This window comes from Nannobrachium achirus (assembly GCF_963921795.1).
Source record: "Nannobrachium achirus genome assembly, chromosome: 18".
Taxonomy (NCBI): domain Eukaryota; kingdom Metazoa; phylum Chordata; class Actinopteri; order Myctophiformes; family Myctophidae; genus Nannobrachium; species Nannobrachium achirus.
In genome coordinates this window covers 35050519-35076087 of record NC_137825.1, presented here as the reverse complement: position 1 = coordinate 35076087, position 25569 = coordinate 35050519, and the positions used below count along the sequence as shown (strand labels likewise).

At 42.8% G+C, this 25569-nt stretch overlaps 1 protein-coding gene across 2 annotated transcripts in view; it reads left to right on the top strand.

Annotated features, from left to right (window-relative positions):
- col1a1b (collagen, type I, alpha 1b) overlaps positions 1–13864 on the top strand; it is a 36229-nt gene extending 22365 nt beyond the window's left edge. For both annotated transcript variants that reach the window (XM_080747063.1, XM_080747064.1), the window contains 22 exons: positions 143–187; positions 300–398; positions 869–976; positions 1580–1687; positions 1853–1906; positions 2271–2324; positions 3099–3206; positions 3796–3849; positions 4013–4066; positions 4204–4365; positions 4848–4955; positions 6227–6334; positions 6453–6506; positions 7001–7108; positions 7724–7777; positions 8192–8299; positions 8908–8961; positions 9077–9184; positions 9501–9789; positions 10434–10621; positions 11395–11637; positions 12721–13864. In XM_080747063.1, coding sequence (XP_080603189.1) covers positions 143–187; positions 300–398; positions 869–976; positions 1580–1687; positions 1853–1906; positions 2271–2324; positions 3099–3206; positions 3796–3849; positions 4013–4066; positions 4204–4365; positions 4848–4955; positions 6227–6334; positions 6453–6506; positions 7001–7108; positions 7724–7777; positions 8192–8299; positions 8908–8961; positions 9077–9184; positions 9501–9789; positions 10434–10621; positions 11395–11637; positions 12721–12867 — 2415 coding nt within the window. In that variant the 3' untranslated portion in view covers positions 12868–13864. The remainder of the gene's footprint in view (positions 1–142; positions 188–299; positions 399–868; positions 977–1579; positions 1688–1852; positions 1907–2270; positions 2325–3098; positions 3207–3795; positions 3850–4012; positions 4067–4203; positions 4366–4847; positions 4956–6226; positions 6335–6452; positions 6507–7000; positions 7109–7723; positions 7778–8191; positions 8300–8907; positions 8962–9076; positions 9185–9500; positions 9790–10433; positions 10622–11394; positions 11638–12720) is intronic.
- Positions 13865–25569: the final 11705 nt, after the last annotated feature.

Here is a 25569-nt window from a genome sequence, read left to right as displayed (position 1 = left end):
GTTGAATGTTTTGGGGGTAGTTGGTTTCTTTTTGTATGCCACTGTCATTTATTTTATATCATATAGGTGTTTTTATCTGTTCATTGTTGCTTGTGAGAGGACCACAATGCAAATAACCTCCTTCTCCTCTTCCTTCCTTCAGGGAGTTAACGGTGAGGCTGGAATCCCTGGCCCCTCTGGATCCAGAGTGAGTGACATTATGAACTCTGATCCCACCCTCCAAAACAACTAGTTTTCAGCATCCATTATTATTAACCTGGATCTCGTATCGTTTGGCTAATCGTCTTCTTCCCCAACAGGGCGACAGAGGTTTCCCCGGTGAGCGTGGAGCTACTGGTGCTGTTGGACCCACCGGTCCCCGTGGTGCTCCTGGCTCTGCCGGTAACGACGGTGCCAAGGTAAGATATCTCCAAGAAACAAGCTGGGCGACCGACCGGGCCTTCTTCTATAATACAGCCTCATGTCTGTGGAACGCGCTAACCCGGACACCTGAGAGCACCACAGTTCACTGGCGCTGTTAAAATTTTACTAAAAATCTACATTTTCTTAATTATTCTCTGGCCTTTTTTTTTTATTTTCTCAATTTTTTCTATGCCCTGATTTTACCTAGTTTTTAATTTGAACCTTTAGCCTAATAGGGTCCCTCCCATGTAATTGTTTGGCTGCCTTTTTGTTTCATGTCTTGTTTTTAAACCCTGAAGCACTTTGAGATTTGTAAGAATGTAAAATGCGTTATCAATTAAACGTAATATTATTATTATTGTTATTAAGATATCCCCCACCTGCTCTCATCACTTGACGTGAGCGTCACCGACGTGAAAAGGAAAGCTGATTTACAAACCCTCTCTCTGCTGTGTTCTGGTTCTAGGGAGAGTCTGGTGCTGGTGGTGCCCCCGGTGGTGCTGGACCCCCAGGTATGCAGGGAATGCCCGGCGAGCGTGGTGCTTCTGGCATGCCCGGTGCCAAGGGAGAGAGAGTGAGTACCTGGCCTGGCCTGTGGTTTTATACTAATAGTCCCGTTCAAAAAACAAAAACAAAAGCAGAGACACTTGCGCTCATCCGATCTCTTGGTTAACATCGGGGAGACGTTTGTTGCTGTACAATCTGTAGCTGCTGCTGACAAATGGTATTGTTTTGATCCAAGCACGACACCATCAGCTCCAGATATATCATTATTATATATTAATGGAAATGGAAAATTTAACATAAATATACAGGATTTAGCAAATATGCTAATTTACATCTGCAGTCCCCACAATAAAGACAATCATGTTATGTAAAGATTATGTTTCATAGCTGTGGGAGCAGTGAAAAAGCATAATGACGTACTGTATTTTGTAGCTAATGCTAAAAAATGCAAGATACACACTAAAGGTGTAAAAAATACAACAATGGTTTACTCAAGTTGATTACTTTTGCTCTTAATTAGTTTGTTGTTGTTCAAGAATAATGTAAAACAATAGGGGGGAGGGGGTGTTGTTGTAATAAATCAGTGGTCCACTTTTAAAATCAGGTTAACAAAGCTAGTATCAGTCTGAGGAAGTGAGTTAATATTGTGTACCCTGTTCTCTCTTCCCAGGGAGATGGTGGAGCCAAGGGAGGCGATGGCCAGGCTGGCAAGGACGGCATGCGTGGAATGACTGGCGCTATTGGACCCCCAGGACCATCTGGTGCTAGTGGCGAGAAGGTGAGAGCAGATACAACGCTGTTTTGATTCGTTTTACTTTTTTATCCATTTCTCATAATTATAGCAATGTCCAATACCTTTCAGCTAGTCTCTGTTCCCGTAAATGAATGAACAACAGAGAGCTGTGTTCTTAAGTGATCTTAAATTCTCTCTTGTGTCTCACAGGGAGAGGCTGGACCCGTTGGACCTGCAGGAGTTACTGGTGGCCGTGGATCCCCTGTAAGTTCGTCTACAAACACTATAAAACACTTCATCTATCCAACATCTTCTCCTCGGAATAAATGTAAAGAGATCATGGAGAAAACATGCACAAAGAAACAGAGAAAATTAAATGGAACATTTAACGGCAATAAGCAAACATATGTGTAAACGTTCTACTGAATTGGCTGCAGGCTAGAAACTTGATGTGACATATAACAGGACTGATATTATCTCTTTGATGATCAGGAAACATTCATTTGAAACATTGCTTATACAAGATTTCGCACAAGCATAATTACACATTTGTACGTGGTACTGTTAAAAGGCAAACAAGTGAAGTACACGACCTTTTGAACAATTGTGTTTTGTCTCTCCGACACAGGGCGAGCGTGGTGAAGGCGGACCTTCCGGACCTGCTGGATTTGCTGGACCCCCTGTGAGTGTGTTGTCCATCACACTGTTGAATTTGACAGCAAATTTTGATTTGGTTTTAGTCATAGTCTTTTGAATACAATTCCATTTAGTTTTAGTCATATTTTAGTCGTTTGAAAAGTTTTAGTTTTAGTCTAGTTTTAATCGACCAAATATCATACTATTCTACTGCTGCTTTTGTCTACGAAAATGTATTTTGGGGGACCTTGATGGCGTCGCAATGCCTGATTTTACACTTGGTTGCATAATGAAAATAGCTGGTCTACAAGCTCACAACGCGTTGTAGATCTGCTATTTTCAGAGCGCAACACCAGAGCGCAACCAAAGATGACTTGATCTCTTCTCCAGTAGTCCCTCCCTAACATTTTCGTCTGGTCATGGTCTTGGGTCCAAAATTTGGTCCAAAATGTTTTGCTCGAGACCCAAAAGATAAAGTAGACTTTTGCCTGGGTCACAAACTAGTGAAAAAGGCAGACCTACAAGCTTGTAGATTGGCTATTTTCACTACTTCTTAAACATTTGTTTTCTAATTTATGGATATTCTTAAACTTTTCTTTTAATTATTAATGAAGTTGATTTGTTTTCATTCATGAAAATCTTAGCTTTTTGGCAAATTATCTTTTTTGTAATAATTAAAAACTAAATGTAGGAAATAAAAAAAATGAAGGGACCCATAAAAATATGTCCACGACCCACAAATGGGTCCCGACCCAGTGTTTCAGAGGGTCAGAGTCCCACATGGTCCTGACCCACACGTTGTGTCTCCTGCCACACACAGGGTGCTGACGGTCAGGCCGGAGCCAAGGGAGAGACTGGTGATTCCGGACCCAAGGGAGACGCTGGTGCTCCTGGACCCGGTGGACCCGCTGGAGCTGCCGGACCTCAGGTAATTTAGGCTGTTGTGTCTCTGGTTTAAACTGGGCCAAGTCACACGTGTAGGTTACACAGCATGGAATCACGTTGTTTAGTCTTAGTCCAAACATACGTGTACGGAGCCGGGATGCACTGGTGGCTCAGGCTCAGCAAGTTGATGTGTTCAGAGACGCTTCTGGTTCCGTGATATTATCGTTTATCGTGGTAGAAAACACTCACGATAATCGTATCGTGGAGATTTAAATTATCGTGATATCGTCCCCCATCATGATGAATGCACCTTTTTTTCCACTCTCCATCAAAAATCTTTTAAAAAAAATAGCCGCCCCAGTATAATGGATGTTGGGGATATTTTGATTATCGTGATAATATCGTAAATCGCGATTTCTTTCGTCACAATAATCGTGATAGGAAATTTTCATATCGTCCCATCCTTGTTCTGTTCTGGCTGGATCTCTTCCCCCTCACCTCTCTCTCTCTCTCTCTCTCTCTCTCCACTAGGCCTATATATCCCAAACCTAGACCTAAAAAGCCTAAAAAAACTATTGTTGAACTAATATTGTTTGTGTATTATAATAACGTGTACATTTTTACATCCCCAGGGACCCGCTGGAAACGCTGGACCCAAAGGTGCTCGTGGTGGTGCTGGATCTCCTGTGAGTACCCTTTAACCTGAAACAAAATATTGTGTACTCTTGTGTTTTATAGTGATAGTGATGTAGGATTTTGATTATTAACCGTGTGTGTGTGTGTGTGTGTGTGTGTGTGTGTGTGTGTGTGTGTGTGTGTGTGTGTGTGTGTGTGTGTGTGTGTGTGTAGGGTGCTACTGGCTTCCCCGGACCCGCAGGCAGAGTTGGACCCCCCGGCCCCGCTGTGAGTTCCCTCTCCTCTTAAATGCCGTTCGCCGTACGACGAACGACCGATCTGCAATTTTTCACTATTTTGGAAAATGACGATGTTTGTGAGACTATGACTGGAGTTGACTTGACTTGCTCCCGGTGTTACTATAGGGCAACGGCGGAGCCCCTGGAGCCGTCGGACCCGCTGGCAAAGAAGGACAGAGAGGAGGTCGCGGTGAGACCGGCCCTGCTGGTCGCCCCGGTGAGGCTGGTGCTTCAGGACCCGCAGGACCCACTGGAGAGAGAGGAAACACCGGTGGCGATGGACCCGCTGTGAGTTGGGACCCCTCTATTTCCTTCTCTAGTCTTCAGTTATAACCATAGATTTCATTAGGCCACTGGTTCCTAAAGCTTTTCGTATCAAGGAATCCCAAATTGATACCGTATGTATTTAGACTGCGGAACCCCATCTGAAAAGAGTTTGTGTTTGGAGGAAACCCCATTAGAGATTTGTTTCTCAAAAAGTTCTTCTTTTTGTTGCTTTGTTTCATAGCAGTTCTAGAAGCTCACAAAGAGACTGCATCACAACGCGTTGAGAGCTTGTAGAAGCTATTTTGTATAGGCAAAATATCAAATCAAAGTGATTAAACCCCCCAAGGACCCCTGGCTGGGGGGGTGGGGGGTCCCCGGAAACCAGATTTGAGAACCAGTGGACTAGGCAATATTGGAAGCCGTTATTACTTATCTACTATGGTCAACCTGATCATGTGTCTGTGAAACGGTGGTTAAATGTGTGTTGTGTTGCTTGTGTGCAGGGTGCCCCCGGTACCGGCGGACCTCAGGGTATTGCTGGACAGCGCGGTATCGTAGGTCTGCCCGGACAGCGTGGAGAGCGCGGTTTCGGCGGACTCTCTGGACCTGCTGTGAGTATATTCTTTAACCCTAACGTTTTAGCTCAAGAGAAATCCCATATCTGGTCCCCCCCCCCCCCCCCCCCCCCCGGTAACCCAAACTAGTGAAAATAGCAAATATTAAATAGACTGCATTTATATGAATGGTACATGGACTGCATTTATATAGCGCTTTTCTCCAATGCGCTTTACAATACATTCATATAATGGCAGAGGAAACCATGCAAGGCACCAACCTGCTCATCAGGAGTAGTTAGGGGTTCGGTGTCTTGCTCAAGTCAAGTGCGAGACTTAGCCAGGAGGCTAAGTGTGTAAGTATTAACTCTCTGGCGTCCACATTCTGTTTTAAAATACAAAATTACATATTTTTTGTCAGGGCTGGGTATGGTAGACTCCAATGGTTTAGTAGCAAACGGGGAAAAAAGGAGGATATTTATTCACGACCCAAACATGGTGTCCCGACCCACTGTTTGGGAAACACTGCTTTAGCCCAGTGTTTAAAGTGTAATTAACAAACTTTGTGTGAACCGGCTGATCCGCATAGTGTTGAAACTTCATTAAATGACACCACAAACAAACAACCACCACAACCGTTGTTAATTAGAATAAGTAATACTTTATGCTATTTTACTTTGAACATATTTAATGAATGGTTATGGCTCCAGTTTATGAATGGCTGTGCTCAGGAGGCACTCATTGGAACTCTTTCACTCCATTTCTCATTGATAAATGATGTTATATTTTTCAAAAGCATTGGTTGGTTACCATTCCTACTTAGCATACTGTACACATATGCTAGCTATGGGTTTTCTCTTGCAATTTTTAAGCAAAATATTGTAGTTGGGTAAAGGAGAGGGGGGCATTGAATCCTAAAAAGAGAGCAGATAGCTAGTATGCACAATGGACTCCCATGTTGAATGTACTGTAAAGTGTTATGGATCTAATATTTGGTTTCTCTCCTCCTTGGCAAGTAAAATAAATGGAATTGGGGATGCCAACGGACGACAAGATTCCATTCAAAATGACAAAGGGAGAAGTGAAGACAACAGATTATACCAGAGAGAGACAAGATATTATACCCTCACGCCTCAAACTGCTCTATATTGCAAGGCCATAAACACAGCAATCTCATAATGATGAGAATCATCATTATACAGAGTTACATAACAATGTGCTTGTGAATGGTTCTATACTCTACCTAAGACTCAAGTCGGGTCCTTATAGGAAGCCTAAAATGTACTTCATGTACAGAAAGTAACCCGCATCTCTTCTTTTAACATCAGGGTGAGCCCGGCAAACAGGGACCCGGTGGTGCTCTCGGTGAGCGTGGACCCCCAGGACCCATGGGACCCCCCGGACTGTCTGGTGCCCCCGGAGAGGCTGGTCGCGAGGTAACTGGCTCCGATTCATCGTAGCACCGATTGGTTCATATAGTCCGAATCACTGCATCGAATATAAAGTGTGTATTTATGCCCGGAGGCCTGATGGGATTGTCTCTCCTCTCAACAGGGAGCTGCCGGTCACGATGGTGCCACCGGCCGTGATGGACCCGGTGGACCCAAGGTAAATTCACTCCCAATAATCAATACTGACTTTTAGAATAATGGTTACTGTTGTCATTTATCTAATAACAAACACACAATGAAGACAAGGGGTCATCGGCTTATGGTGGACATTTTTGTAAAAATTAAATGTTTGCCACTGACATACAAAATTAGCGGACAATTATATTATCAGGAAGTGGAACAGAGCTAGCCCTGAATGGCCATAACAGGTCTGTAACTCTGAGAGTGTACAAATGGAACCAAATGGACCCAAAATAGGTCCATTTGGTTCCATTTTTGTACACTCAGAGTTAAGGGGAACTTGAGAACTACTTGCAGTTGGACTCATAATGTGTCATAGTAAATCAGTGTCATGCATATTCTGAAAAAAGAAAATGTGCCACAGACAAGACCAAGCCACGGACACATTTGTCCATGTACGGACATAATGATGACCCCTGCATGGGCTTCATGTGGATCTCTGACTTCATATGTGTGTGTGTGTCCTTCTAGGGAGACCGTGGAGAGGGCGGACCCGCAGGATCTCCTGGTGCCCCTGGTATGCCCGGTGCCCCCGGCGGTGCTGGACCCTCTGGCAAGACTGGTGACCGTGGAGAGGCTGTAAGTACCTGGCAGTTAGGGCTGTCACAAGTATTACATAATCGTCTAATCGTGATTATTTGACATAATCGTGATTATTTTTCATAATCGTCATAATCGTTTCCATGTTGAAAAAATGTTCATATATTTTTAAGAAAGTCAAAAATAGTGGAAATAGCAGATCTACAAGCTTACAACGCGTCGCATCGCGACGCGTTGTGAGCTTGTAGATCGTATCAATGTTCTTTTTTAAGTATAAAGTTGTCAAATATGTCAGTAATTTCATTGTATATTTAAGGTTATGTGTCATATCTGCCATGTGCAACTTCAAAGCCTAAAAGCCAAACAGAAATGTAATTGTCAACGACAAAAACACAATTAAATCGTTAATCGCAATTATTTGAGAGAAAATTAATCGTCATGTAAAATTTCATAATCGTGACAGCCCTACTGGCAGTCTGTAGTCCAGTTACTTTTCTTTTGTTTAAGTGTAACTAAACCCTGGTAACTATTGTGGGATTCACATCGAAACCACCATGTTTATAAATGTCACTATTCTGGTTCTTCACATAGGTTTTAAGTCATGTTTCTTCTGACTCACTGAGCATAACCTCACTTTGTCTTTCCTCCTTCTAGGGTCCCGCTGGCCCTGCTGGTCCCGCTGGACCCGGTGGAGCTCGTGGTGCTTCGGTACGTTCAGCCCTACATCGCGCGCACGCACACGCACACGCACACACACGCACACACACACACACACACACACACACACACACACACACACACACACACACACACACACACACACACACACAAATATATGGACACACACATGCACACGTCACGCATACAGACATCTTTCCACTGGCGAACAAAACATTAGTATGACTTACTCATATTTCACTTTCTCGTCCATCATCTAGGGTCTAAATAACACACACACACACACACACACACACACACACACACACACACACACACACACACACACACAACGCACACAGGCATAGTAACAAAACCTTGTACAGACACATAGGAGCAACTCTCTCAATGGTTCAGGTGACTGTGAGCGGCCGATGATGACCTCCGCGTTGCTTGTCTTTTCAGGGCCCCGCTGGCGCTCGTGGTGACAAGGGAGAGGCAGGCGAGGCTGGCGAGAGAGGACACAAGGGACACAGAGGATTCACCGGCATGGCTGGTCTGCCCGGACCTCACGTGAGTACAATACAGTGCATTACCCCTCATGCTGTACCCGCCGCTGGCAACCTGCGGTAGGGCTGTTAGGTAATCTCCTACTCCTAGTTCAGTGGTTCTCAACCTTTTCAGGCTGCGACCCCCAAAATAATCATGTTTGAACTGGGGACCCCCCACCCTGACGAGCACTAAGATTTGAGGCATTATATTTTGTTTAACGCGGTTCTATTGTGAAAATAGCAGATCTACATGCTCACAACGCCTCGCGTTGCGAGGCGTTGTGAGCATGTAGATCGGCTATTATCACAATTTCTGTCTCTAATATTTGACAATTTGGCCAGTGTTAAATTTGTCATTTTAGACGTATTAAAAAGTCCTTTAATTGGCAGCTACCCTCTATACACTAAAACTTTACGTTGGTTTGTTTACTGTTGAGTGAGAAAACAATGTTGCATGTTAAGTTAATCATCTGGGGACCCCCCAAAATAATTTGGGGACCGACCCACAGGTTGAGAACCACTGTCCTAGTTGAGGATCTATTTTTGCATGTGTGTTCTTGATAGTTGCGGTGGTAGCTGATGCAGTTTGACTTTAAACTTGACGTTTAACGTTTTGTCTTAATCCTATAGGGTTCTAACGGAGAGCAAGGACCTGCTGGTGCAAACGGACCTGCTGGACCCAGAGTGAGTACTACGGCCTGCCACATGACCATGTACAAGCTGAACATGTGTGTGTACACATGGCTCGACCAAGTGGTGTCTCCCCTTAACAAGTGTGTGTGTGTCTTTTACTCCATAGGGACCCGCTGGAAGCAGTGGCCAGGCTGGTAAGGATGGCATGAACGGTCTGCCCGGACCCATCGGACCCCCTGGACCTCGTGGTCGCAACGGAGAGATGGGACCCGCTGTAAGTACAATTTACAATTTAGGCATTTAGCAGACGCTCTTAATCCAAAGCGACTTACAATATTCAATACATCAACATCAACACATCAAATGCATAGAAATAGTAATCTAAGAAAAAGAACGTAGGTAGACCAAGCACCTATTCAGTAAGAAAAACACTCATAAAACCTAAACGAATGCTATCCAACTTTCACATAAGGTCATTGATGGTAGGCGACCATAAGTGACACTTTGACCACTTTGTAGTCATCATTCTGCACGCTTTGCCCACCAAAACCCCACATACCGATTCCTACCTCTCCCCATCTCCAACCAAGGGTGCTCCCGGTCTTCCCGGACCCCCTGGACCCCCAGGATCCCCCGGCAGCGGATTCGACTTTGTCAGCCAGCCCATCCAGGAGAAGGCCCCCGATCCCTACCGCAGCGGCGGCGGCGGACACTACCGCGCCGACGACCCCAACATGCAGATCGACCGCGACCAGGAGGTTGACACCACCCTGAAGACCCTCACCCAGAAGATCGAGAACATCCGCAGCCCCGCCGGCACCCAGAAGAACCCTGCACGCATGTGCCGCGACCTGAGAATGTGCGGCATGGCACAGAGCGGTGAGTGCTCCCAACTCTTCTGTTTCCGAGCAATTTTTTTAGCTGAAAGAGGAGATTGATTCATTGATTGATTGAAGACTTTATTAGAGGTTTGCATAGGAAAAGGTACCGTTTCATGACAGTACAGTTCACTGGTACAAGATCAACTAAAAGGATACACCCAAGAAAGCGTATGGCCTATGGATTTTACACTCATAACATTGAATGACAGACAGATACAGTAGAACACAGTACTATACAGAAGATATCATCAGAAAAACAGTCCCTGAGGTGGAGGGCGCTCATTGGTGTATGCATACAGTCCTCTGAGTGACTCCCTTGTGCAAAGGCCTAGTTCACGTAGATCAAAGTCGTACATCACAAGTCAAGTTTGTAGATATGCTATTTTCAAAAATGTGGAATATGATTGAAATATTTTAACAACACGAATCTTGGCCAGTGGTCCCTAGCCAGCACGGCATATTTTCAGTTAGCCAAATGAAAATATAAATTTGGGGTCCATGACATGAAAAAGTTTGATAACCACTGGACATGACTTATTCTTGTTTCCAATAGTTTCTCTGTCCCCCCCCTTATACTTGTACACCGGATCTCAGCCTAGCCAGTCTAATCACTCCCGTTGTGTGTGTTTCCGCTCACAACAGGCATGTACTGGGTGGACCCCAACCAGGGATCCGCTCTGGACGCCATCAAGGTCCACTGCGACATGGAGACCGGCGCCACCTGCGTCTTCCCCAGCGAGTCCAGCATCCCCATGAAGAACTGGTACCAGAGCAGAAACGCACAGAAGAAGCACGTCTGGTTCAGCGAGTCCATGACCGGTGGATTCCAGGTGAGAGGAACGCATGTCTGTGAAAGCTTGTTGCTCGGTTAGAAAAAAAGGCCAAAAGATAAGCAAAGGTGACTGTAGTCACCGAAATAAGCAAGCACCTTGTCTAGGGCTAGTTGTAAAGACTTCAAATCATTATCACCGTTACTTCAAATTTGTACACATTTTTACAGATTAACGATTAGAGCTAGCTACAGTATAGGTTAATCAGACTAATTCATTTAGTTGATTATTAAAAAATCTATTACATTTTCTATATCAATTTGTTGATATATAACTAATTTAAATACGTAAATATATATATAAACAAACAAACAAAAACCTTCTTCTTGATTACTAATAAACAAGATTAAGTTCAGTCGATATATTTAGCTGATTGTAAAGACTTCAAATCATTACCATGATTACTTAAATTTTAACCTATGGCTAGCCATAGGTTTTAGCTTCGCCATGTTTTGGACACCATTACAAGTATAATACAGTTAAGTGTTTAATCAGAATAATTCATTTAGTCGATTATAAGAAAATCTATTACATTTTCTGTATCAATTTGTTGATATACAACGAACTAAAACAATATATAAACTTAAACTGCTTCTTGATTATTAATAAGCAAGACTAAGTTGATTCGATACATTTTCGTTTAATTTCCCAGCCTCAACCTAGACAAAATATTTTCTGTTACAAGTTATACATGGCATGTGCAGTGGCTGATTTTGAATCACTACTAAAGGTTCCCTCTCTCTCTCTCTCTCTCTCTTCCATCCCCGGTGCAGTTCCAGTACGGCACCGATGGAGCTGACCCAGAGGATGTCAGCATCCAGATGACCTTCATGCGCCTGATGTCCAACCAGGCCAGCCAGAACGTCACGTACCACTGCAAGAACAGCATCGCATACATGGACTCTGCCAGCGGCAACCTGAAGAAGGCTGTGCTGCTGCAGGGCTCCAACGATATCGAGATCAGAGCCGAGGGCAACAGCCGCTTCACGTACACCGTTAGCGAGGATGGTTGCACGGTGAGCGTCTTTGATTGATTGATTGAATATTTTATTAGATGAAGTACAGTACAAGTACAAGTCAAAACAAACCAAAAAATGTACAGCACAAGTACAGCCAAACACCCTGACTAAAATGAACACCCCAAAAAAGCCCTTGTGGTCTTGTTTCCGTTGGAGGTCCTTGGTATTCAATTCATCGACATGGCAACAAAAAACATTCAAATATCATCGCAAGTACAGTATATTACACTATATGTACAGAGTAGGGGGGTGATCATTTCTCGCCTGTCTATGGGAGAAGTGATAACTCAGCCTCTGGCCTCAAAGGTGAATTTTCAGGGCAGTTTTGAAGTTTCCTTGCGCGTGTTAGACCTGAGGCGGACTATACGAATGCCTTCTAAAGTGGTTCTCGCACTTTCAAGGTTTTCCAAAAATGTTCAAAAATAGCAGATATATATGTGAGCTTGTATGTCTGCTAGTTTTGAATAGCCAACGCGGAAATCTAAAATGACACGGATGCTTTCCCTGTTTTAATGCAATCTGTAGAATGTGTGCAATCTCACACTCTTGCCGTTAAACACCGGTAGATGTTGTTGTTGCTTGCTTTGACCTCCATGTGATCATCAAACATAGATTGCAACAAAAGTGTTAAAGCAAAACCAATCAGTGTTCTGAAATTGTACCCCATAGGACGTTTAACAGTATCGTATATAGGCTACAGGAGATATTAACACCGGCAGGAAAAAAAGTAAATCGAAAACAACCAAAGGTGGCAATAACGGTCACAGTGCAAGAATAGATTTTCGGTATATTAGTTTTGTAGGCTACACAGTAAAATCCTCACCGTTAAATGTATTGATTTGTAACTCGGGAGAGCAGTACCGATGAGAGTTAAACGAACAGAAGATATCACTGTGTAGCTAGGTACCTTTAACAACAGTCAACAGCTGTTTCTCTGAACACTTATGCCGTTTCCCAGGGCAACGGTTTGCGAAACCAGATGTTCTCAAAAGGTCGAGGCCTTCAGGGCAGCTGTGTTTTTGTTTACTTGCTTACTTGGGCATTCTTGTGACGTTTCTTTCCTTCCTCCTCTCTCCACAGTCACACACTGGCGCATGGGGCAAGACAGTCATCGATTACAAAACATCAAAAACATCCCGCCTCCCCATCATTGACATTGCTCCCATGGATGTTGGCGCAGCTGATCAGGAGTTTGGCGTCGAAGTTGGCCCAGTTTGCTTCTTGTAAAAAAAAAGAAATATGGACATTGTTGTTTTTTTTCTAGCAGTCATCTCTAAATCTTTTTTTCCGTGCATTCCAAACTCATTCGGCAGCCATTGGTCCACAAGCTTTAAAACTACTCTCTACTGAAGACGGTTTTACGTTTTCATTTTTCTCCATCGACGAGAAGCATTTTCTTGGGACTGCTACTTCGACCGAACCGAAACCAACAACAAGGACACTTTAAAAAGAATCTTTTGTTTCCACTGGCAACAAGAAAATAATATAAACTTGTGTAAAATTTCCCCCTGGAGTTTGAAAACAAAGCAACAACCACCACCCGGCACACTCCAATGACACACTGGTGTTTTTTTACCACTGCAGAAGGACATTGAAAACAACACAAAATGTACCATGTTCTGGTGTTAAATAAATTGTAAAAAGTGTGAAGTGTCTTCTTGTTCTAAATTCATGAAAATCACCTGAATGTTGCTCATATAAAAAAACGACACCAAATAACAGAGAACAACAAAGAATGGCTACCTCATAACAAGAAGTCACCTGCAGTTTTCTTTAAACGCAAGGGCATATTTTACACAACAAGGCTAATGGGGGAAAATCAGCTACAGTCGACGTGGTGCTATTTTCAACGTAATGAGGTCCAGTTATTGGAGTTTGATAGTGAATGCTATCTCAGCCATACTGTAACTATTATTGCCACTAATGCCTGCAAAAAAAACTTTGGTGCTAGTAAATTGACAAATTGTCTTGTTGTCATCGCAGTGCAATTGTTTTCTTGTTCATTGTTGGCTCGATGGCCAGGGTTCCTCTGAAAGGTGATAAACTGTGGATGTAATGATGCATGCAAGAACATCATGTCTTTGTAGATAAAAAAGCAAAATGAATTCTGGTCAAATCTCATTTCCCTTGCCCCATATGTGTTCAATCAATGTTGATCTTTTTCTGTTCCGTTTGCCTTGTGGATAATCTCTCTTCAACTAAAACATGCACACATCTCCCATCACCCCCCCCTTGTTCATGTTGTTTGTTGACCTACCCCCCTCCCCTGATGAAGTTTTTCTTAAAAAAAGAAAGAGGAAAGAGTTTTAAAAAAAGTGAAATTGAAGCAGACCCACTTTCATGGTTTAAATGAGAGATTTTGTACTTATTTTGTACATGTATAATAAATCGAGATGTTTTTAATTATTTTGGATGCTGCAAATAAAGCATGAAGTGGTCTACTCAAAATGGCTGAGTTTTCACTGTCCTGTTTGCAACTGTTGTGAAACTGCTGTTTTTTAGGCTGTTTGGGAGATGCTTCCTAACGCTGAAGTGGCGTTTTACTCTGGAGCCTGGTACTTTTTGTCATACGACGCTGACACTTAAACTAGTACTACAATAGGGTCAAAACGAACTTGTTCCACAACTGTTGCAGTGAAATATACCTTTAATAAGCAGCAGTGAAAACCAGGCCAATGTTTTGTAGTCCCACTGATTGCTTTTAAATTCACTATTCATATATTAGGCTGCTATTTATAGGCCTAAACCTTATCATCTTAGTTTAAAGCCCCCTTTCCACTATGAGGTATAACCAGAACTTTCCAGAACCTGAACCTTTTATTTTTGGTTCTGGTTTTGTTTCCATAGCGCACGGCCCGGTTTCAGACAAGGTTCTGGGAACCTTTTTAGGCCCTGCTCTTGATGTAGTACTAAACTTCAGTTCTGGGAACCTATGGGCGGGGCCAGCAGCGCTGGGGCTCTTTTTTGGGATCTTCCTGCTTAGGTCTGGTTAAATGGAAACGTAAGCAGAACTTGGCCCCGGAACTTCACAGGTTCTGGAAAGTTCTGGTTCTAGTTCTTGTTCGGCCCTGTAGCCTAGTGGAGAAGGGGCTTTAGACACCAGCCTACTTGTCTTCAATATAGTAGGGGGAAATAAGGGCAAAAAATGGCCAAACCGTTACGCGTTGGATAGAAACACCAAATTTGGTACAGATGTCCCTTGGGTCATCCTAAAACATCCTAGAAGGGGTGCCCAAAAAAATCTTAAACGGGAAGTGAGTTATGGACAAAATTCAAAATGGCCGCCTAAACTGTTGACCGTTGACTCAAAAGACACCAAAAGAATCTCCAAAATATACAGTGTTGGCTATTGCCTCAAAAACCTATATATAATCTCATAGAGGCATTCACTTTGGCATATGTGTCCCTTGGGTCATCCTAAGACATCCTAGAAGGGGTGCCCAAAGAAATCTGAAACAGGAAGTGAGTTACTGACAAAATTGAAAATGGCCGCCTACAGTATTGGCGATTTACTCAAAAGACAACTAAAGAATCTCATAAAAAGCATACAATTTGGCATACATGTCCCTTGGGTTATCCTAAGACATCCTAGGTGCCCAAAATAATCTGAAACAGGAAGTGAATTATTGACTAAATAAACAAATGGCTGCATACAGTGTTGACAGATGAAGCAAAGACACCTAAAGAATCTCATAAAAGCATGCAATGTGGTACAAATGTCCCTTGGGTGATCTCGACACATCCTACAAGGGGTGCCCAAAAAGGGACTTCATATAAGCCTATAGCCTATAAATTGGTACATATTGAGTACCGCTTATCCTAGAAGGGGTTATTTGTATGGTTAATCCTTTTGAAGCGTTCGGCCAGAAATCAAACCGTTTTACAGTGCTTGAAATATACACCTGTGTTCTGTATGACAAGACAACTGACATTGAAAATGTCAATGATAAGGAAGGACCTGTTTGCTCAAAATTGTCTTCCAATGGAAACCATTCCTCCCATACAGGCTGCTGCATTGCTACAACATTCAAATCGAGCAGTTTACCAATCTGGCATTTGGTCCAGAAACCTGCAATCTCTACCATCTCCTGAAAAATATGGATGAGTTGCTGTATGGACACTCTTGCTAGAGGCTGCCAAAGATGGTGGAGATCTCCAGTGTGGCTGTAAAGCATAGCCCCTCCGTTCGGAAAAGTGTAGATGCTGGGATGCTGAGCTATCAGCATTATGCCTATGTGCTGGTAATCATGAAATGGCACACTACTAAACACTAATCACAAAAAACAGTAATAATCTAGAAGATAGGATAGAGTGAGGAGTGCAAATAGTGAAGATATAGGCCTAGTGCAAAATAAGTAATAAGACGTAGAGTGCAAAATAAATAAGCAGAGATGCAGAGTAAAATAAATAAGAATGTGCAGAGGGTTAGATAAATAAAGAAGATTCAAAGAGTAAAGTAAATAAAAAAGGATCATTGCAGGAAATCAAAATAACTAAGATTTACAGTTTACAATTTAGGCATTTAGCAGACACTTTTAATCCAGAGTGATTTATAATAAGCAAGATAATACATCAATACATCAAATGCATAAATGGTAATCTAAGAAAAAGTTTCAATAATAAATATATAAAAGAAAAATGCTATCTACAATATGGTCATTGAGGATAGGCAACTGCTACGGTAAGTGCTATAGGCTAAGGTGGAGTCTGAAGAGGTGAGTCTGAAGAGGTGAGTCTGAAGAGGTGAGTCTTCAGACCACGGCGGAAGCTAGGGAGTGATTCTACAGTTCTAATTGCAATGGGGAGTTTATGGGCCAGGAGGGGGAATAGTCTAGGACGAGTGGATTGTTATCCTGGGTTTTTTAGCGAGGGTTCTGTCAGCATCCCTGTGTTAGCTGATCTGAGTGAGGGGCGTAGGGTTCGATCATCGTTTTGAAGGCATGGAGGATTAGAGGTGCCATACTGTTGGCTGCTTTGAAGGACAGCATCAGTGTTTACTCTGTGCGGGCAGCAACATGGAGTCAAACAGCCAAACAGCCAAATTACTTCAATATGGTCCATTCTCAAACAAATAAATAACCCCTTCTGGGATGTAATAAGGAACAGTACATGACAAATAATTTCCCTTTATGTTTTCTTTTGTGTCAACTGCTTTAGGTGCATGGTCATGGTCAGACAAAAACTCACTTCTTGTTTAAAACGTATTTGGGCACCCCTTGTAGGATGCGTTAAGATCACCCAAGGGACATTCGTACCACATTTCATTTTAAGGTGTCTTTGCATCATCTGTCAACACTGTAGGTGGCCATTTTAAATTAGTTAATAACTCACTTCCTGTTTCAGATTATTTTGGAAAACCCTACTAGTATGTGTTAGGATGACACAAGGGACATGTGTGCCCAGTTTTATGCTTTTATGAGATTCTTTAGTTGTCTTTTGAGTGAATCGCCAATACTGTAGGCGGCAATTTTCAATTTTGTCAGTAACTCACTTCCTGTTTCAGATTTCTTTGGGCACCCCTTCTAGGATGTCTTAGGATGACCCAAGGGACACATATGCCAAAGTGAATGCCTCTATGAGATTCTATAGGTTTTTGAGGCAATAGCCAACACTGTAGGCGGCCATTTTCAATATTGTCATTAATTCACTTCCTGTTTAAGATTTCTTTGGGCACCCCTTCTAGGATGTCTTAGGATGACCCAAGGGACATGTGTGCCAAATGTCATGCTTTTTGGAGATTCTTTTGGTGTCTTTTGAGTCAACGGTCAACAGTTTAGACGGCCATTTTGAATTTTGTCCATAACTCACTTCCTGTTTAAGATTTTTTTGGGCACCCCTTCTAGGATGTTTTAGGATGACCCAAGGGACATCTGTACCAAATTTGGTGCTTCTATCCAACGCGTAACGGTTCAACCCTTATTTCCCCCTACTAATAAGGAAGTAATAAGGAGAGATAGATGTGTGTCAGGTACATATTCCGTTGGAGGGGTAAAGGAGGTTTGACCAATGATGTCTGTAAACATACTGTACACACCAGCCCCAAAAGGGTCAATGTGCAGCAAAACCACCTAGTGACACATTTTGTCTATGCATTTTGTGTTGCATTACTGCCATCTACTGGACTAATGGTAGCTTCACAATGCAAACTAATTTAATATGACCACCAGTCATATTCAATTCAATTTCAAATCCATTCACACCCAAACTATTCTACAACCCAGACTCAATTGTCTTTGAGTTGGTGTGAATCCTTCCCTCGGTGCATTAACTAGATCTTCTCCACAATTATGTACAAGAACGTTCAAGAACCTGCGGACTGCATCCAACACCATCTTAATTCTTTCCCCTGTATTTCAACAGTAGGCCTAGAACTCAAAACCATTGAAATGAAGGCCATAAATAATCTATGCATTATGCTGCACTTTGAACAGCTAACAGCACATTTTCATGTTGTAAACCTTTCTTTTTCCACCCTCCAGTCTCCTCGCAGCTTCAGAATGAATGAATCCCCTTTCTGCTCTCATCTGATTCACAAGAACCTAATCCTTTATTCATCCAGGTCTAGGACACTGTGCTGATCCTGCATTATCATGTCTTCTGCAGTGTGTGGACACTTTGGTTCTATACAGATCTCTTTGGTGCTCAAGGCATGCTTAGTGCAACCAAGATACAAGCTTGCTTCTTCAAACCATGTGACTTCCTTTGGGAATGAAAGGGCCAATGCTCTGCCCCCCGCCTCCCCCCAGAACTCTGAAAGAACATTTGTTTTTAATGTGTGTGGACGGCCATCGAGATTTCTGCATTTCTGCATTCCATTCTTACAATGGGAGTCAACGCTAGTGTTGTCACTCTCATTGACGGTATGCATGCCATCTTGGATCACATGACCACATAGGGTGGCAGCCTGCGTTACAAACCATTGTAAATAATGGAGCGATGGTCCCAAAATATGAGTTCTGTTCAACCAATTTCTTTTGACCAAATCGACAAATGGGCAGATGACAACATCAACATCCCCAAATCAGATCAGGGAACTCCATATGAGCATAAGAGGGATTCTGTTAGTGTGGTTCACCTGACTTCACAGTGAAGTCAGAGCATGATGTTAGAGCGGCAAACCCATTTTGTTAGGCGCGCCACACACATATGCGTGAAACATCTTCTCCGTATCGTATGAGAATGGCCACTGGGAGCGCCGTACAAATGCATTGTCAATGGAAGGTTGTTTGGTGTTTTGTCGTTGCCGTGTCTCTTGGCCAAAAGACAGGCTGTGGTTGAGCTAGAGGAAAGACAAAAAAAAAACCAAACAACCTTCCATTGTCAATGCATTAGTAGTAGTACGGCGCCCCCATTGGCCATTCTCAGACGATACGGAGAAGATGTTTCACGCATATGTGCGAGTCCAGCCTTAGAGTCGTTCCCCTGACATCACAGTGACACTTTCAATTTCCCAGAATTGCACCTTTCTAGCTATCATTATCAGGTTGGTTGCAGACCTGTTCTACAGATTGTCAGCCACCTAATAGCCGCCCCATGGCGCCACATGTCATTTCTCGTTACTTTGTCCTCATTTGCTGGCTCCATAGCCATATTTGGTAAACATTCTGGAGAATTAATGTTACTTTCTCCTCATTGACAAATCCGTCTTGATCACATGACTTGAGACATACTTGGCCCTATATTTGTCCATGCCTTACCTCCTAACCCTAAAGTTCTTCAGATATTTCAAATAGCTTTTTTACAAGCTCACAACGTGTCAATGTAGATTGGCTATTTGAAGTATTTTAAAATGTTTTTCAAAATAGTGAAAAAAGGCAAAGAGGTTTAGGGATAAGGGGTAATGCATGGATGAAAACATAGCTCAAATGTGTACCAATTTGCATACAAATAGTTTGAGGCATTCTGTTCAAAGTGAAACACTCCAGCCAATAAGGATGGAATATGAAAAATCAGCTGTACACATGCAGACGGATCGGAAGGACAGACACACAGTGGACTCAGGTGGCCCTAAGCAAGATTATTTTAGGTGGCCCCCTACTGATAGATGGGTGTTTTGGTGTTTATTTTTAGTTTCGTTTTTAACACCTAACCCTAACCCTAACCTCAGTAAAACCAATGGCCTAACCAATGGGAGGTCTAACCAATGCTCAGTCCCCTGTTTTTCTTATTTCATGTTGAGTTTCAGTTCAGCATTGAGGACTCCAATTGGACAAGTGAATTGAACAGAGGTGCAGGGCAAGCATGACCTAACGACTCAATTAGCAGGCTGCTGTAGCCTGTAGGTGCTGACATAGACATATGGGTGCAGTCATTCCCAGATGCGAAGACGCAGACCTCTGGCAAGGGCAGAGAGGAAGGAGGAGGAGGACCTGGAAGAGGCTGGAACAGTACAGGGAAGTAAAAACCCATGCATTACCACTTTACTCTGTTGTACGTTATGGGCACCAGACACTTTACTACTGTAGTTGGATGTGACTGGCACAAGACACTATACTGCTGTAATTGGATGTTGCTCTGGAACCCATGGTACAAACTGACTCTGCATCTTACAGTGCTTTTATTGGATTTTAACCCTGGACGGCTCTGAAGCTGAAAAGCTCAAATATGTACTGTAGGCCTACAGTCATGAGCCCCTCAACCTATGTACATTTTAGTATAAGACCCCTGTATAATCCAGACTAATCAAGCACGTCTCACTGGCAGCATCGCAAAATGAAGCCTGGGTTTCCGAGGCTACACTGGCAGTAGCAATGGTTCTGTACACTGTGTTGAATGCTGTTCCTTTTGTTTTCCTGCCATTGAGCTTGAGGCAGATCTTCGAGTTTGTGCTCTCATTTTCTTTTTGGGGGCCAGGGAGCCACCCTGTCTAGGGCACCCGGTATCTAGAGTATCTCAAACTCTTTAGTCTCTTCATCGTGGGTCAAAACTTTGGCTTGAGTCCAGCTTGCGACTATCATCTTCCCAGGAACACCATATACTGTAGGCCCAGAGAATGAGGGGCGATTGCATTGTTAGATCAACCAACTTCATCAGTCAGTCTGTCAGAGACATTTTAATAGGACTGGCCCCATCCAGTCAAAATATCTTTAATGATTGTTTTACCACACCCTCTGTTTTGGCCAATCATGATCAAATGTTATACACATAATTGAACATTTAAAGGGAAACTATGTAAGATTTCTGGTCTCTGTGTGTACAGATTTAGGAAATGTATTTCATTATAATTTTTTAAGTCTTAAATATCTTTTTTTTTAAATGTTTGAATTTGAACTCATGAAAATGCATGAAATTTCATGGAAATCTTATAAAACTAGACCAGGTCAACCTGGTTGTGCCAGACCCCGGTTCTGCCAACCCTCTGGGCCTATAAATTTAACGGTACATTTATAGGCTGTCTGTCCCTTTATAGGCTGTCTGTCCCTCCCTCATGTCATCATCATTTGTGACATCATTGTGACCAAATATGGAGAAAAGAGGGAGGGACAGACCGACAGACAAAGCCTTTTGCTTTGTCTGTCGGTCTGTCCCTCCCTCATGTCATTGTGATGACATGAAGGCTTTGTCTGTCGGTCTATCCCTCCCTCATGTCATCATCATGTCATCATCATGACCATCTATGGAGAAAAACCGGACAGACCGACATTTGCTTATGTAGGCCTACCCATTTCATGGGTCTGGCAATAATAATAATAGAAATACTGTTCCTAAGAAACAGTGTGGGCTCGCATGGAACACCATATGGGCACAAAGATCTACCCTTTGGCTGCTCCTCATTGGCTAAGGGCCCTAGGGGCCTTTGTACTGTCTGTAAAAAAAAATTAGGAGAATAACCTTGGTCTATAAAGTTTTGGTATAACATACTGATTGATATAACATACTGGTCTCGAGCCCACGTGTTGTTGTTATATCAGGTTGCACTTGTTGGTGATGTTACCAAGAACGCTGCTCCTCATTGGCTAAGGGCCCTGTCTTTGTACTGTCGGTAATTTTTTGAGGAGAATAAACTTGACCTATAAAGATGTGGTATAACACACTGGTCTCGCCTTTCAGCGAGCCCACAATGACAACATTTAGGAAACAAAAAATAAAGGCCTTATGTCAAATTGATATTAAAACTAGACCAGGTCAACCTGGTTGTGCCAGACCCCCTGTCTGTCATCATCATTTATGACATCATGCCTTTTGTAGGCATGTCATCATCATGTCATCATCATATATACCCTTTATATAGAAAACCCGGACAGACATTTGCTTATGTAGGCCTACCCATTTCATGGGTCTGGCAACTAGACTTGTGGCCATATATGGCCTACTTGTGCGCCAGCAGAGCATGCAAGTAGCCTACTACTTTCGGTGCTGTTTGGTGGGTGGGCAAGTTGGCACTCTGTTGAGGTGCCAACTTGCGCCTTTGTTATTTATATCAGGCCGCACTTGTTGGTGGTGACATCACCAAGATTGGTGCTCCGTCATTGAATAAAGGCCCTGCCTTTTATATTGTCGATGGGATACAGACGGCACCTGAAAGTAGTACTTGCACGCTACGCAAGTAATAAAGTAGGGTAGCATTATCAGAGTAATGGGACATCAGTCTATCACTTCAGTTAAGTATGACATCATCAGTACTAGTTAGATAGGTCCGTATTTGGGCATAAAAAATAAAGTAAAAATAAGAAAACATTCTGGGAAAGTGTGGTTGCACTGAAGCGAGTCGCGAGGAATCCACTGGGAAATGAATTCCGTTGTACCATATTATTGTGGGCTCGCTGAAAGCGAGCACATATGTTATTTTCATTATTTCTTTATATATCAGTCAAGTTCTCCTGAAAACTTTGTACAGTACAAAGGCAGGGCTCTTAGCCAATGAGGTGCAGCCAAAGGGTAGATCTTTGTGCCCAGCATGGCGTTACATGCGAGCCCACACTGTTTCGTAGGTCAGTATTTCTAGTTATATATTGTGATGTCAAGTGAAGCATGACCAAACCTGCCTGATTTGATATTATATTGTCCAAGATATCTGGCTTTACAATCCAGATAACTTCAGTTAAAAGGTTAACAAAAAACAGGTTCAACATGGCATAAAGCTTCTCTGAGCTATAGAGCAATAGTGTGTTTCCTATAGCAACCACACTAATGAGTGAGCAGGCATTGTTTAAGCTGCTTTGATCCCTGTGCATTACAAAAAGTGTCATTTAAGTAACGATGGGAAAGAGGCCAATAAGAACATTAAATATGCTTCACTCTTCCTGAGGAGAAGCTTTGTTTTACTAAGTACTTTGTCTTTGACATTGTCTGATATCAGCACTGATGCTATACAATCAGACAGCTATGTATTTGAGCAGGAAAAAATAAACAAATAAAAGCTAACATTTTTGGAGCTTTTCCTACAAATCAATCTACAATTACCAAAACATAGGTAGAATGTGCTATTAAAATGTGGCTAGTGCCACTAAAAAAATAACCTTAAATATACACGTGTGAATCTTTACTAGAATCTTTTCATGCACATCTGAGGGTTGGTCTAATAGTTCTCAACCTGTGGGTCGGGTCCCCACATATCATCCCCAGATGACAGTGAAGTGACAATTTAAGGACTTTCAAGACCTTTGTAATACCTAGAAAATAAAATGAACAAGACCAACTGCATCAGTAATCAACAAACTATACTATAAAACCTGGTCAAACATTGGCCAAATCGTCAAAAAACAAGGAAAATGTTTTGAAAATAGACAAATAGCTATTTTCAAACTAAATGTAATGCCTTAACTCCTACAATTCCAAGTACTTACCACTGTAATAGTTTGTCTGCTATAACTCTCAGTTCTTTTAAATCAAAGCTGGATACTCTTCTGTTTGCCATTGCCTTATAGTGAGGATTTCGATTTATTTATTTGAGTTTTATTATTATTATTATTGTTGTTTAATTATTTATTTATTATTATATATTTTTATGTTTAATTTACTCTTTAAACTTTTAAATTTGTATTCAAATACAACTGTCTATACACACACACTGTCCTTTGTGCTCTTGACGTTTTTGTGTAATGTACTTTTCAGTTGCCTTGTTGAAATGTAGCTTGCATTGCCTTGATTGACAGGAGACAATCAGAACAGTTTGTAATCACCTTTATTCAGACTGGGATTGAATGGACAGAGGTTCTCAATGAGTGACCAGGGAAAGAGTAGAGATGAGCTCTGGCCATTCACATCATAAGAGGGGACCAGACACAATCCACCAACACACCCCCTTTCTGGATCTTCTCTCTTGCCTGGAGGAGCACTAGTCCAGTAAACGTTATGGGGTTCAGAATGGAAGGTTCCCTTCCAATTACAGGTGTCTCTGGCTGCTCCCAAATCCCGGGCAGTCTTTCGCTTAACCTCTTATACTTGGTAAACGGTACACAAGTTCCCTCTGTACTTGATGTGTTTTGCCAGCCGACAGTTTGTTTGTGCAGAGCTGCAATTTATATAACTGAATGTTCCTTTCAGATTATGGATGCTAGGGTTCAAGTGGTCAAATCTCCATTATTCACTTATTTTCCATTCTCTGAACAGGTAAGCACTAACTCCAGAGTTCCATACTTCTCCTCAGCTCAGCATTGCGCAGCTTCTCTATCTCTTGACGGACCGTCTTCTCCAGCTGAGCCACAGCTGTCCTCACAGTCGCCACGTCGTTTGAAAACTTGACCTTTGTCCGCTCCTTGGCGGGTGGAGGGCTGTTGATCGACGGGAAGTTCTGGAGGAGGTGGAGGCGGTTTTCAGGGCATGAGAGCTGCTTTAGCCGGGAGCCCCTCTTCTTTAACTCAGAGATTTCCTTCTTCAGCTCTTTAATGAAGCCTTCGGCCTGTTCCACCGAGCAGTTCACCTCCTGAATCGTCACCTGTTTCTCCTGGATCGCCTGCTGAACTTCAGCCTCCTTCTCTCTCAGCTCGGCCCTCTTTCCTTCACACTCTTCTTCCAGGGACACGATCTCGTGCAACTCGTGGTCCGTCTCGGCGCATATCTGGCAAACGCACATGTGGTCGGTCTTGCAGAACAGCTCCAGAGTACTGTCGTTATGTCTCTTGCACATGAGGTCTTCCGGGTTCTTCACGGGGTCGATCAACTTGTGGCGTTTCAGCGCCGTGACTCTCTGATGGCGTTCCAGGTGGGTCTCGCAGAAGGAGGTCAGACACACCAGGCAGGTCTTCAGGGCCTTGAGTTTGGGCGTCTCGGAACAGACGTCGCAGGAGACCTCGTCCGGTTTGGCGGGTCGCTGCAGCGACTTCCTGAATTGATCGGCCATCTCGGAAATCAAAGTGTTGACAAAAACGTCCGGTCTCGTCGGGAACAGTTTGGTGCACAGCGGACACTGGCACACCCAGTCGTTATCCCAGTAATGTGTGATGCAGGACTTGCAGTAGTTGTGTCCACACGGGGTGGTGATTGGATCGGTGAACACATCGAGACAGATGGGACACAACACATGGTATTTAGACTGCAGACTTCTGACAGATGCCATCTCTACACACTAAAGAGCAATGGTGAAAATCAATTATGTTTTTATTTGTACTAGGGCTGTCTTTGCCTGTTGTAAATATGACGTAAATCTCCATATTTGGGCTTGTCAGAGTAGCCTACTTCAGGAAATGCCTTAGGCCTAAATGTGTTATAGTCCCACGATCTGGCTAATTGGTATAATCGTTTTATACTTGGTCAAATTTACAACCTGCTTGGGAACTTGTAGCATATGATTTCAGAGAGTCTGAGAGCGAGTTGATTGACAAAAAACTATTTTGGCTGGCCTTGATGGCATCTTAAATCTCATAATGCCTGATTTTAAACTTGGTTGCGTGCTGAAATAGCAGATCTACAAGCTCACAACGTGTCGCACTGCGTCGTGTCTCATAGGCTGACAGGTAAAGTGAATGAAGAGAAGAAACTATTAGGTTT